This window comes from Bidens hawaiensis, unplaced genomic scaffold (assembly GCF_021521415.1).
Source record: "Bidens hawaiensis isolate Kalapana, Puna unplaced genomic scaffold, B.hawaiensis_p1.1 tig00054935_1, whole genome shotgun sequence".
Lineage (NCBI taxonomy): Eukaryota > Viridiplantae > Streptophyta > Magnoliopsida > Asterales > Asteraceae > Bidens > Bidens hawaiensis.
The window spans coordinates 14113-28980 of record NW_027499907.1 but is presented as its reverse complement, the minus strand read 5'-3'; the positions used below and the strand labels follow the sequence as shown (position 1 = coordinate 28980).

General features: G+C 36.2%; 1 protein-coding gene across 1 annotated transcript; it reads left to right on the top strand.

Moving 5' to 3' along the window:
- Positions 1-3218: 3218 nt before the first annotated feature.
- LOC143600814 (uncharacterized) lies at positions 3219-5472 on the top strand. The gene is made up of 2 exons (XM_077078387.1): positions 3219-3371; positions 5077-5472. The coding sequence occupies exons 1-2, from the start codon at positions 3219-3221 to the stop codon at positions 5470-5472; spliced, it is 549 nt and encodes a 182-aa protein (XP_076934502.1).
- Positions 5473-14868: the final 9396 nt, after the last annotated feature.

The following is a 14868-nucleotide window of genomic DNA, read 5'->3' as shown; positions in this document are numbered from 1 at the left end:
CGCGAACAAGTGCTTTACGCGTTGCGAAGAAAAAAAGATATCAATTCCGGTTAAATAGTTCTTCGCGAGACGCGAATGGGCAGGAATAGGCAGCCATGGGTGATGCTCCAGTCATTCCATCACACCTCAAATAACACACACCTACCCTCGAAGTGCGTGCCACTACTCTGACGTTTGTGTCTTGAAATACGTGCAAGGTGTAAAAGTTTCTTTCCCTCAATAACAACGACATGTAGAAGTGATGCCCTACTATTTTATTAGTATATATAACTTAGACCCTAGTGAAGGGTATAATCTATACCTTGACGAAATAATAAGTGAAAGATGTTTTTTATAAGAAGAGGATATAGATAAATATTGAATATAAAGTTTTATAAAATGTTCATAAAAGAAGAAACTATATATATATATATATATATATATATATATATATATATCTTAATGAAAAAGAAACGTAAGAAATAAATGATAAACATCTTGAACTAAAGGTTCAAGTATATTTTATAAAGAAAACAATGTCAAGGTAATGAATATGGAAATAGATTAAAGGTCTATAGCTAGATCAATGATCTAGTATTTTTATTTGGTTATTCTCGTACTATAGGTCCGAGGTAACTACAAAACAAAATTAGTGAAAGCACTGATCAAAACAAAGGTGAATACGCTCATAATTTTAAAACTCTTTAGTTGAGTCATTTACCCAGAAATCAAAGTTTTCATGGGATAATGTATCCCTAAAACTTTAGTATCTGCTGGCAATTGGGCTAGTTATACATGTCTTTGGAACATCTCATATGTGGTAGTATTTGCTGGCAATTTGGCTAGTTATACGTGTATTCTTTCCTATCCCTCATCGTTCTAAATTTCAAAATAGATGTCTCTCAAAAAGTATATGGATACCTTTGCCAAGGAACGAAGGAAGGAAAACTTCCTGGAACCGGCGATTCCTAACGGAGACAAAAGTGACGATTACTACATTGATTTATTTAGTCAAGATCGTCCAATCATACCCGTGGTTCCATTTGGAAGTCAACCCATCTACTTTCCCGGCGCGGAGAAAATGGCAATTCAGATACCAAGTGATCAATCAACTCCTGAATTTCGTCCGTCTGATATTCCGGGTTATCATCCTTGCAATGTAATGCAAGTTAACGAGCCAACTAAATCTGAAACCAAACAAGACACATCTAGTTGTATGCAACGTCATTCCGATCAACGAAGATTGGTTTTGGAACTCCAACTTATAATCCTACAGATTCCAACACTAACTCCATAGCAGGTCCATCAAGGAGACCTAAGATGAGGGTGATTCAACCTCAAGAAAAGATAAATATACAAGTGGATCTAAACAAAGATGCTGAAGAAATGGGTACAGATGAAGAATCTAAGGAAGATTCCGAAGAAGAAATTTTGGAACAAATAAGTACTGAGGAAGAAAGCCCTCGTATTTAGGATACTCCAAGATGTGATTATCCACCAAATATTGGTTGCCAACATCCCATGCAACCTATGACTCATGGATATAATTCTCAATATCCATATGTTCAAGGGCGACAATGTTTTCACTATACCCTGGAATTGTTCTTACCATGTTGGAACAAGCCAATGAAATAACGGAACAAGAAGCAACTTCTGAAGCTTTTTACAATCTACCATTTGAAGAGTCCCCCACCACCATACCCGAGAAATCACTATGATATCGTTATGATTGGATACCGTGATCCACCACCGCAATATGGATACCCGAATGTTATGCCACAATCACAAGAGGGACATCTTGATCGAGCCCTGCATGAAACCAATAACTTAAGAAAGAAGATTGCTACCGAGGGTACAACAAGAAGAAAGATGAAAATAAATTACTACAGAAATGTAGTAAAATGAAGAAGACCATCAAGGATTACATGAAAGATTAGGAATCACGTCCGTTTCTGTTTGTATTGTTTATTTCTTTGTCTATCTTTGTAATACACTCTATCATTAGGATTACTAGTTACAGTCGTTTGTATAATATGCTAGTTGTTGTAAAATATCCCGGTTTGTAAGATACTCTATCTACCGGTATATAAATAAAAATCTTTGGTTTCAAATATACTCTTTATAATTACATATGTCGAACCAAAGCAATCCTTCACAAAACCAATAAGCTTCTAATGCAAGAAGCAATAGAGCTAGAACCGAACCTACTCAAGAGATTCCCGAGAATCTGATAATTAAAATGCAAGAAATGATAACGCAAGTGATATACCTGCTGGTTCAAGCTATGAAGGACTATAGAGTTCGCAAAAGTGAAACCTGACTATCCCACAAGACTGTACAAACCAACAAAACCATAAATACTAGAACTCACTCTAACCATACTCACCAAGATGATGGAAGTGATCAAAACTCGAATTCTTGTGACAACTTTAACCGAAACTTTAAAAGAAAGTTAGGATCAAAGGTTATCTTTTTAAAGATTTCAAAACTTATGGACTGAAGGAATTCTATGGTGACAAGGGCACCATTGTTGTATTAAGATGGTTAGAAGAGATGGAATCTATCTTGATAATCAGCAAGTGTACTGAGAAGGAGAAGATTCAGTATACTTCTCAGATATTTAAAGGTGAAGCGTTAGAGTGGTGGAACACTCTTATTATGTCAAAAGGGAGGGAGCCCATGTATCAGTTAGCGTGGGAAGATTTTAAAGAGTTGGTGCTACGGAAATTTTGTCCAATGCATGAGATGGACATGATCCAAAACAAGTTCCTCTACCACAAGGTGGTCAGAACTAATCTGAAAGACTACAATACTAAGTTCCAAAAGTATTGTAGACTCGTACCTCAATTGGTGACACCGTAATCGAACAAGGTGACCCGTTACATTTGGGGTTTACCTAGGGAAATCAGAGATATGGTAAGATCTCACTTACCACAAACAGCTGATTCTGCAATGAAATTGGCTGGTTAGTTGATGAATGGGTTGGTTCGTGATAAAGAAGAAAACAAGAAAGGAGATGGTGAATGAAGGAAGGATACCCGCTTCAATGGTAAACAAGTGGAGAGAAAGAAGGGAGGAATTACTCCAACAACTCCACTATGCAAGACTTGCAAAAGACGCCATTTGGGACGATGCAAATTTGAAGTTTCAACTTCAAAAGATTGTGACTCGTGTAAGCGAACGGGTCATCTCGTGGCAGATTGCTGGAAAAAGAACATGACTAACTTTAATTGAAAGAGATGGGGCATCTCAGCTTTAATTACCCTAAAAGACAAGGGGAACCAGAGGAGGTGCTGGAGGAAGCGGCACCAAGAATGAACGGAAACAGGGAAACACTCGAGTGTTTGTGCTCGACAACAAGAAAGCTGCAGACATACCGGACACCATCACCGGTACATTCTTAGTTAATAATGTTTATGCAAGCGTTTTATTTGATTTAGGTGTAAATCAAAGTTTTATTGATTATAACTTTTGTAATCTATTAAAAAAACCTTTACCGAAATTAAATAAAACTTTAAACGTCGAGACAACCAATGTTGGGGTAGTTAAGATTTCCGAAACATTAGAAAATGGAAAGATCTTATTAGTAGGTCATGTCATACCCGTTCAATTACTACCCATGACTTTAGCAGGATTTGACATAGTGCTTGGTATGGACTGGTTATCCGATAATCATGCGCGTATCATTTGTAATAAGAAAACCATTGAACTCCAAGCCCCAGACAAGTGAACAATACAAATTGCTGGAAACAAGCATGTTGGCCAAGTTAGCATAATCTCAATGATTAAAGCTAACAAACGTTTAAACCAAGGTTGTTTAGCGTTCATGTCATACGTTACTGAAAAAACGAAACCCAAAGAGATCAAATACGTACCTATGGTAGCCGAATTTTCAGACGCCTTTCCCGATGAGTTACCAGGTTTTCCACCTAATCGAGAAGTCGAGTTTAGAATAGACTTGATTCCTGGAACTGCAATCATGGCCAAAGCCCCATATCGCTTAGCTCTGACGGAAATGAAAGAGTTGAAGAAACAATTGAATGAGTTGCTGGAAAAAGGATGCTTTCGTTTAAGTTCGTTACCTTGGGGTACTCTGATATTATTCGTTAAGAAGAAAGACGGATCCATGAGAATGTGTATTGATTATAGAGCCTTGAACAAAGTAACTATTAAGAAACGATATCCGCTACCTAGAATTGACGATCTATTCGATCATTGCAAGGAGCGAGCTACTTTTCTAAAATAGACTTACGTTCGGGTATCATCAATTGAAAGTTCAAAAATAAGACATTACGAAGATGATATTTTGCACAAGGTATAGACATTATGAGTTCACCGTAATGCCGTTTGGACTCACTAATGCCTCAACCACTTTCATGGACATGATGAACAGAATTTGCAAAACCTATTTAGATAAATTTTGTAATCGTACTTATTGACGATATACTCATTTATTCTAAATTGGAAGAAGAGCACAAACTGCATCTTAGGATCTTACTTGAAATACTTAGGAATAAGAAATTGAACGCTAAATTTTCAAAGTGCGAATCTTGGCATCATGAAGTACGTTGTCTTGGTAATGTGGTTAATGCTAAAGGAATTCAAGTAGACCCTGCCAAGATTAAAGTGGTAGCGAAGTGGGAAATTCCAAGATCGCCAACCAAAGTCCGAAGTTTCTTAGGTTGGCGAGATACTATCGAAGATTCATAGAAATTGTTTCCCGCATAGCAGTTCCCTTAACTTCGTTAACTCGAAAGAACGTCAAGTAGGAATGGGGAACCAAACAACAAGAAGCATTTAATTTACTCAAACAAAAGCTTACTAATTCATATACTGGCCTTGCCAGAAGGTACGGAAGATTTCGTTATATTTAGTGACGCATCCAATTCAGGTTTAGGATGTGTACTAATGCAAAGAAAGAAAGTAATAGCTTTTGCTTTTTTTCAATTAAAAGTGCACGGACAGAATTATACAACTCACGTTCTAGAGTTAGGTGCCATAATTTTCAATTTAATGCTATGGAGGCACTATCTCTATGGAGTTAGATTTGTCGTGTACACTGATCATAAATAAGTTTGAAACATATTTTTTTATCAGAAAGAACTAAACATGTGTCAAAGAAGGTGGATGGAAACCTTAAATGATTATGATTACGAAATCATCTATCATGAGAGAAAAGCCAACGTTGTGCCTGACGCGCTAAGTCGCAAAGAACATGAGAAACCCAAGAGGGTTCGAGCTTTAAGATTAGAACATCAAGTAGATCTAATTAAGCAAATCAAGAAAGCACAAGAGCAAGAAATCAAAGAAAATCAGATCTCCGAAGAAAAACATAATGGTACAATTGATTCGCTAACCAAAGGAGATGATGGGATACTCCAACTTGGAAACATAATTTGGGTTCCCGTAATTGGAGAATTACGTGAAAAGATAATGAACGAAGCTCATAAATCAAAGTGCATGATGCACCCCGGTAGTGATAAAACGCATTAAAGCCTTAAGTCAAACCACTTGTGGAATGGAATGAAGAGAGCTATTGCTTTGTATGTAGCTAAATGTCTAACTTGTGTGCAAGTAAAATCCGAACACCAAAATCCATCAGGATTGCTTCAACAACCCGAACTTCCCGTATGGAAATGGAAAATGATAACCATGGACTTCATAACAAAACTTCCCAAAACTAATTGACAACACAATGCAATTTGGGTAATCATTGATAGGTTAACTAAATCCGCTCATTTTCTACCTATCAATGAGTCTTACTCTATGGATAGATTGGCACGATTATATGTAAACAATATCGTATCATTACATGGTGTGCCGTTATATATCATATCCGATGAGATAGTATATTTACATCTCATTTTTGGTATAGTTTCCAAAAAGCGTTAGGAACTCAATCAAACCTTAGCACTGTTTATCATCCAAAAATTGATGGGTAGAGCGAAGGAACGATTCAAACGCTTGAAGATATGCTCCGAGCTTGTGTGATCGACTTAGGAGGAAGTTGGGATGATCATCTTCCCCCTAATGGAATTCTTAGTTATCACACAAGTATTCAAGTCCCGTCGTTCGAAGCTTTGTATGGATGAAAATGTAGAATGCTGGTATGGTGGTATGAAATTGGAAATAACCAAATGTCTGGACCTGAGATAGTCCAAGAAACCATGCATAAAGTGTTACAAATCCGAGAGAGACTTAAGACGGCAATAGATCGACAAAAGAGTTATGCTGATGTCAGCCATAAACCATTGGAGTTTCAAGTAGGCGATAAGATAGTATTGAAAGTATCACCTTGGAAAGGTGTTTTCCGATTTTGAAAGAAAGGAAAACTATATCCAAGATTTGTTGTACCATTCAAAGTGCTTGAACGAATCGACATTGTAGCTTATCAATTACGTTTGCCAGAAGAAATGAAAGGAATACACGATGTATTCCATGTTTCCAACCTACGTAAGTGCTATGCCTTTAAAATATGTCGAAATCAACGAGAATCTAAAATTTGTAGACCAACCTCTACAAGTTGAATATTTTAAAGTTAAGAACCTTAAAAGGAGAAAAATAAAGTTAGTCAAAATAAGATGGAATTCCCGAAGAGGACCGGAATTTACTTGGTAATTGGAATCTGAGATGAGGACGAAATAAACGCACCTATGTTAACGAATCTCGAGGACAAGATTCATTACAAGGTGAGGAGGATGTAACACCTCGAAAAATATCATAATTATTTTGGGTTACAAATGTCAAATTTGAAAGTAGAAAGACCCAAAAATATTTTAATAATAAATATGGTACAGAAATAATAAGATAAATATAGATTATAAAGTTTGAAGCATTCCGTGTTAACTAACTTGGAATCCATCCCACATGGAAAGTAGGAAAATTTTGGAAGCTCTTTACAAGAAGATGAGTTTTCATAGTAATATTCTATTATGCCTAGCATACACCAAGTGGTCCTAGCGGAGGGTCCGAAGGACACGATGCGCACGCACATGGGCGATGGGCGTAATGTGGCACTTTGATGGTACACTTCACATCGTCGTGAGCCACTTGAGAGCCAGCTTATTTTTTTTTTGGAAATTGGAAGCAAGACTAAGACATGACAAGTCTACAGAAGTTAAGGGACTAAAATGGAAAATTTGACAAATTTGATGCTCAAACTACGCAAAGGAGTAGCAGATGAGCCCTTCGCGCGACGCGAAAGAGATGACTCTTATCCTGACACATTTTGACACGTGTCACCACGTGGTGACATGTGAAACGGGGGTGACATGTGGCAGGTCTACATGTCAAATCATCAGACCTATTGGTCTACTTTGTGCGACGCCAATAAGTGCTTCACGTGACGCAAATGACAAAAGATATCATTGGTGGTTTAATGGTTCTACACGCGACCCGAACAGGCAGGTTGTAAGCTTTTTGTGCGACGTGAAGGAGCACACACTACCCTCGAAGTGCATGACATGATTCGTGTCTCGAAATTCGTGCAATATGTAGAAGTGTTGTTCGTTCTTTCTCGCAATACCGATGACAAGTAGAATTTCTGCCAACGTCTAGACTTGGCATTTCCAGAAATCAAGCCATACAAGGTTGGGATACTGCCCTATTATTTTATTATTATATGTGGCTTAGACCCTAGTCAAGGGTATAGTCTATACCCTGAGTAAATAATAAGTGAAAGATGATTTTATAAGAAGAGGGTATAGATAAATATTGAATACAAAAGTTTTATAAAATGTTTCTTAATAAAGAAGAAACTATATATATATATATATATATATATATATATATATATTAATGAAGAAGAAACTTAAGAAAGAAATGATAAACATCTTGAATTAAAGGTTCAGGTGTAGTTTTAAAAAGAAAAGAATGTCAAGGTAATGATTATGCAAATAGACTAAATGTCTATAGCTAGACCATTGATCTAGTGTTTATATTTGGTTATTCTCGAACTATAGGTCCGAGGAAACTACAAAAAAAATCAGTGAAAGCATTGATCAAAACAAAGGTGAATACGCTCATAATTTAAAACTCTTTAATCGAGTCATTTACCCAGAAACCAAAGTTTACATGGGATAATGTATCCCTAAAACTCTAGTATTTGCTGGCAATTGGGCTAGTTATACGTGTGTTTGGATCCTCTCATATATGGTAGAGGGTAGGCATACCCCTCCACACGTGGTACAAGTTCCCTTCTCATTGAGCCAGTCTATAGGGCTGTGAGGGCTTGATTAATGTGATATAATTGGTACTATGGTCTTGAGGGCCGCTGATTGTTTCGAGTATGAACTAAAGGTTTTCATAAATGTTTAAGCGTCAGCATGTTCCCCAGCATGTGCTTCTGACGTATTTTATAAACTGTTTACCGGTAACCAAGAGTAGATGTTTGGAGTTGGAGTTTAGGCGATAGACAATCTGATGGCTCATGATGTTTTATTATTAAAATATTGTAAATTATGGTTTATAACCCTAACACTTTTATAACAAACTAACGGGTGCTTAATTCCCGTCTTTTGGAATATAATAATATTTTAACCATAACTCCCGCTTTACAACCTTAAACTCTGATATGTTTACAAACCGGGTACCAACTATTGGTCACACGTCTAGGCCCTAAGTTGGGGCATGACACTCACCAACTGTTCGTAGTTTATCCCCATTTTAACATGCTTTTCAGGTATACCAATACTGGAAAGAGACGTTTATGTTTGTTATGTGCTAAAGTTTGTGATTTGTACTTGTAAGGCCCTGGTCCCGGTGCCCTACTCTAATGTTGGATTTACTAATAACCACAGTCCAAATATCAGAGTGAATTAAAATTCCATGGAATATAAAACTTCAACTATTCAATACAAAATATTCAAATCTTGTCTTTAAACATTCATGAAACTTCATATTAAAACACCATGACAATTCTTCTTCAGATGCCAGCCCCTTCAGGTTATGCCATGTGTCTTGTAAGCCCCCGTTACCGGTACCCTACTTTGGACGTTGGATTTACTCATAAACACAGTTCTCAATATCAGAGTTAATTAAAACTTTCGCGGAATAATAATAATCGTCAACCATCATTACAAATATCCATAGCTTGTCTTTTAAAAACATAACATAACATATAATATCAAACATCATAACAGATCTTCAGATGCCAGCCTCTTCAATCCTGCTATGTGTCCCGCTCAAACCAGCTGTCTCAATCTGTTAACCAGCGTGCATACTAAGCGTCAGCTCGCTGAGTGAGTTCAAGTTAATCAGACGACATATTATACATTCACATACTTACATATGTACCCGAAGGTACATACCTTTATATTTACTTACATACATACGTACTTTCATTCTTTCTTTCATAGTTACATACATACTTTCATTCATACATATACGTTTTAAAGAGCATTCCGCCCTATAACCTTCGCCGATATTATTAGGGTCGGTCCCCTACATTCTCCGCTATAATTAGGGTCGGTCCTCTACATTGGCCGATATTATTAGGGTCGGTTCACTACATTCGCCGATATTATTAGGGTCGGTTCCCTACATTCTCCAATATTATTAGGGTCGGTTCCCTACATTCGTCGATATTATTAGGGTCGGTTCCCGTTCTAACTATACCTTCTGTTCGTCAAATAACCATACGTACCTTTCTTTATGTAATCGTCCTTTCGTACATACTCGTTTCATTACGTACTTTCATACATACATATTTCATACTAGGCATTCTACATATTACTTTCTCTGCCGATACGTGCAATATCTGAAATCATTCACGCACCAACAAGCATTCATTCATAACATTCATACATGCTATCACATTAATCATTATGGCATACACTTATCATTTAAGTAAGTGTATTAACGTTCACATTGAGTATGCACACAGCCCCGAAAACATAACAAGGAAGTGGGGCTAGAAACTCACCTGAGTTATGTTACGTTCACCATTAATGGTTATTCATTTTTTTAGCTGTGCACGACTAACTGTATAACAATTACACATATCAATTATCTATCGCTACCCATATCGTGTTTCTAGTTTAATTATTACCCTCAACGAACGGGGGTTTGGGGGCAACGCCCCTGGCAACGGGGTCTAGGGGTGGCAGCCCCTAGTAGGGTCCAAGGGGCAGAGCTCCTGGCTAGGGTCGAGCTGCCAAGTCAGCTTGGAAAAATTTTATTTCAATTAACTGTCTTAACACATTTTTCATTAGAATTCTTAATTATTATTTTATTTGCTAACTCATAAAGTCCGAGGGCTTCTTTGTAATTAATCCATTTTAATCTAAGTCCAGGGACCTTTCTGTCATTCTTTCAAAGTTTAGTTCGTTATCCAGTTCATTGACGAATGGGGCTCATTCGTTACTTCTTAGTGAATGGACTTTATAACGAATTGAACCTTTAAAACGAACTGAACCTTATAACGAACCGGTCTGTATAACGAATTGAACCTTTATAACAAACTGGCCCGTATAACGAACTGGTGGTTCATTCTTCAGTTCCCCGTTAACGAATTACTTAACGAATGGCTTAACGAATTAAAGCTTATTCGTTACTTTCCTTAACTAATGGACATAGCTAACTACTGCTAATTCGTTATTTCTCCTTAACTAATGAGCATAACGAATTACCGCTAATTCGTTATTTCTACGCTAACAAATTAGGGTTAGGTCAGAGAATGTCAGAATATCACCTGACATTCCCTTATCCTCGTACCCACATCTCCGGTGCCGCCTTTCCGGCGCCGTCATCACCGGAAAACCGGGATCTCGCCGGAAAAGCGAGATCTCAGTTGTTTACCACCATTTTTCGTCCCGTTCAATCCTGATCTGAGCTAGGATGACCCCTAAGCTCATCTTTTGATCGTTTTATACCCGTTTCCTTCCGGATCTCGTAACTTTAACGTTTTAAGATGTCGGCTCGTCGTTTCGCGACTAGATTTAGCGGGTTTGGACCCATACGATATCATACTATCATTACCTCGGGTCGGAATCGATTCTTCTTCTTGGTTTCAGTTAGAGAAAGAGAGAAATATGAGAGAGAGCTTCAGTGTGTGTTTTTTATGGTGTGCGGAGTTAGTGGAAATGAATGGATTAATGCATAAGTATGGTTTATATCCTATGGGTCATGTGCTCAAGCCCATGGTCTTTTCTTCCTTCCTTTTTAATCCAAGTCCATAACCCATATCTATTTAACCTAACACTAGCCCGACTCATAATAAGTCATATTTTTATTTTATTAACCAAAACGATAAAATGGGATATTGCATGTCTCCCTCAAGAGAGCTGCTTTAACCTATTTGCATGCGTGCATACTAAAAAATAGCTACGCTGAGTGAGTTCTAGTTAATCAGGAAATATAAATTACATTCACATACTTACTTATACGTATCTGTATATATATATTACATACTTAACCTACTCCTTTCATTAATACATACATACATTCATACTTCTATACTTTCATTATTGCATTCTTTCATACTTTCATACTTACATTATTTCATATTTTCTTGTTTAGGCTTATTTATACATACATACATACATAATTATCAATACGTTTTAAAGAGCCTTTCACCCTATAATGTTTGACGATATTATTAGGGTCTGCAACCTTTAACGTTCACATAATTTAAAAGATTATGCAACCATTTAACCTTCGTAGAATTTAGAAGAGTCTACAACCCTTAAACCTTCGTAGATATTTTTAGGGTCTGTGATGTGTGAGTGCGGTGGTGGTAAAATTCTAAAAGGATGGACTATTTAGCTTTCTCACAAGATCGTGTTTTAAATTTATAAAAGTGATTTTTACAAAGACTAAACAAACACAAAATAGTCAAGTGTAACTACCGTATATGTAGAATAGTATTGGTAAGAACCAAGTATCGATCCGTGGACACAAATGTTTCTAATAATGAATCTTCGTTTTACTTTAATTGGAGGTTTTAATCATATTTGGGGTTGATTTTTGAACTTTTTAAAAAATATAAATACTTATATATAATATATAGGTGACCAAGACGAGAAATTCTAAAAAAGTAGTTCAATTATATGAAGGTTACCACCTAAGATCAAGAATCCACTCCATGTTATCATTGATGATTAATATGTAAACATGTGATAAAATTGCCGTAATAATATATGATAGATAGCTCCTCATTTCTAAGCGAGCATCTATGACATAAAAGGAGTAGCATGCGCATTTTAAATTCGACCCTTTCCTAATGTCATGCTACCACAAGAATGTCAATTTAAGTTGGCAAGTAGTTTAATAAAGTAGAAAGATTAGGATTGACTTCGATTTCTCAAATACCAATTCTAACAACTTCGGGTGGTTATAGTTTAGTCACACAACCTCCCCTTGGTTGATTTAAGTAGGTTATAATTACACATTCCGTTAACATATGATTACTTTAACTAGCATGCTATCCAAAGCAATTGTGTTAGCGATGCAATTTTCGAATTACCAAAACTTTGAAATATATCATAACTTATATCTCATCATTTCTAAGTACAATATAAGGATCCATGTTTCGATAAGTTATCATAGTATTTCTATCTTTAAAGAACATGAATTGAGCATGAATGATTGCCAATATAATTGACAATCACCAACTTTGAATTGTTGAATTAAGATGGTGAAACATTTCTCATCAAAAGATAATTGCAAGATGACCATGTACTTTACTCAACTAAACCACATTTTTTATATAATTATCAAGTAAAACAAAGCTTCTTCACAGATTTTAGATAGTAAATGGAGTTTAGCTCATATTGAGCATGGTTATGAAAATTAGAATGGATGATGATAACAAACACATGATTAAACTAGAACAATCTAACCAAATGTGGATGAATCTCCCTTCTTGACGATGATGATGATGGATGATGATGATGATTAATGATGATGACCTCCAGGCCTTCAAACTCTTCACTAGATCTTCAATATGAGTGATAGTGGGTGTTTTTATAAGTGAAAACCGGATAGAACTCTTTTCAAGACACACTTCTCAAATGACACAAGAGCCTCTATTTATAGGTTTTCTGGAGATAGAAGCACGGCCCCGTGCTTTATTATGCACGACCCTGTGTCTACGTGTCCCAGTTGCATGTTCTCAGATCGTAGATGATGACTCACCACGGCCCCGTGCTTCCTGAGGCACAGCCCCGTGTTTCCAAAAGCACATCCCCGTGTTTCCTGAAGCACAGCCCCATGTTCTTAGAAGCACAGCCCCATGTTTTGCTGTTTTCTTTGGTTTTTCTTTGGCTTTTCATTCGTTTCTTCGTTTGAGGCTTGGATTCACCTGAAAATACATTTTAACATGATAAGTAGTTATTTTAACTATATTATACGATAGAAGTTGCAGATTTTAGAGATTATTTGATACTAAAAAGATGTATATTTTTATATACATCAGTCTACAACCCTTTTACCTTCGCATATATTATTAGGGTCTGCAACACTTAAATCATACGATCATACAACCGTACATACCTTTCTTGTATATATATATATATATATATATATATATATATATATACACATGCATACACCTAACCCTTATCTACATTCTTTCAACATTTATATATCATTCATATATAATTCATAAAACATTCATATAGCATACACTTACCACTTAAGGTAAGTGTTTTAACTAATCACATAGGAGTATACACACAACCCCGAAAAAATAACCAGACAAAGAGACTAGAAACTCACCTGGTTCCTGTTTCTTTCGGAATTGATTGTAATACCTTTCTTTAGCTGAGCAACGCCAACTGTATAATAGATATAGGTGTTAATTAACTACTTTATATCTAAGTCTTAGAACTCAACTCGTTAAGCTAATCTGTCCTAAGAAAAAATGAATCCAACCGAGTGGGCCAAACGAATCAAATCGAGTTTAGAAAATGAATTGAATCGAATATTCAAATGAATCGAATCAAGTATTCAAAAGAATCGAATCGAATATTCAAAAGAATTGAATAGAGTATTCAAATGAATCGTATAGTTAATTCAACCGATTGGAATCGAATATTCAAACTAATCGAATCCCATTTTTCAAACGAATAAAATAGAATATTCAAACGAATAGATCCCATTTTCAAATGAATCGAATCCCATTTTTCAAACATATCGAATCCCTTTTTTTCAAACGAATCTAATTTCATTTTTAAACGAATCAAATCTTTTCCAATTGAATTGAATCCCACCCGATAACTCTTCTATCAACAAGTTTATGTTTTTCCTACATGTTAGGGTCCGATTTACTATCCTCCCAAGTTTCATGCAAAACCGACTTCATTTAGCTGTCATTTTCACGAACCTAGCACTACTCGTTTCACATGAAACGAACAGACTAGCGGGTTTACTCACAGGTTCATTACTTTATTAATAATCGTGACCCGTTCTATCATCCTACCAATTTTCATGCAAATTCATACACGAAAAGTAAACTTTTTTTTTTCAAAAACGTACCTTTAAGGTTTATGATCGAAATCACTCGAATAAACCAAAACCATATCAAACGAACTCGGAATTGAGTGTTTAAAACGGCAACGGAACTGCCTCGCTACGAACTAGAAATCTATCAGCTCTCCGATGCAGTAAATAGCTGCTAGAAATCCAAAACATTTGCCGGAAATCTTCATTTTTAGCTATTACGGTTTTGTTGAAAAACCTAGACTTCTCGAGCACTGATCAGAGATCTGATCAATTTTAATCTTCTTTTGTATTCCATGAATACTCAGTTATAATTTGAGACCGATCTAACGATTAGATCTTCAGGAATTTTAGATGTGAATGACGTTAGAGGCCAAGAGGGTTATAATGAGACGGCGGCTACATTTATAGGAAGAGGGTAGAGTTTCATCTTTAACTTTTCACCTAATG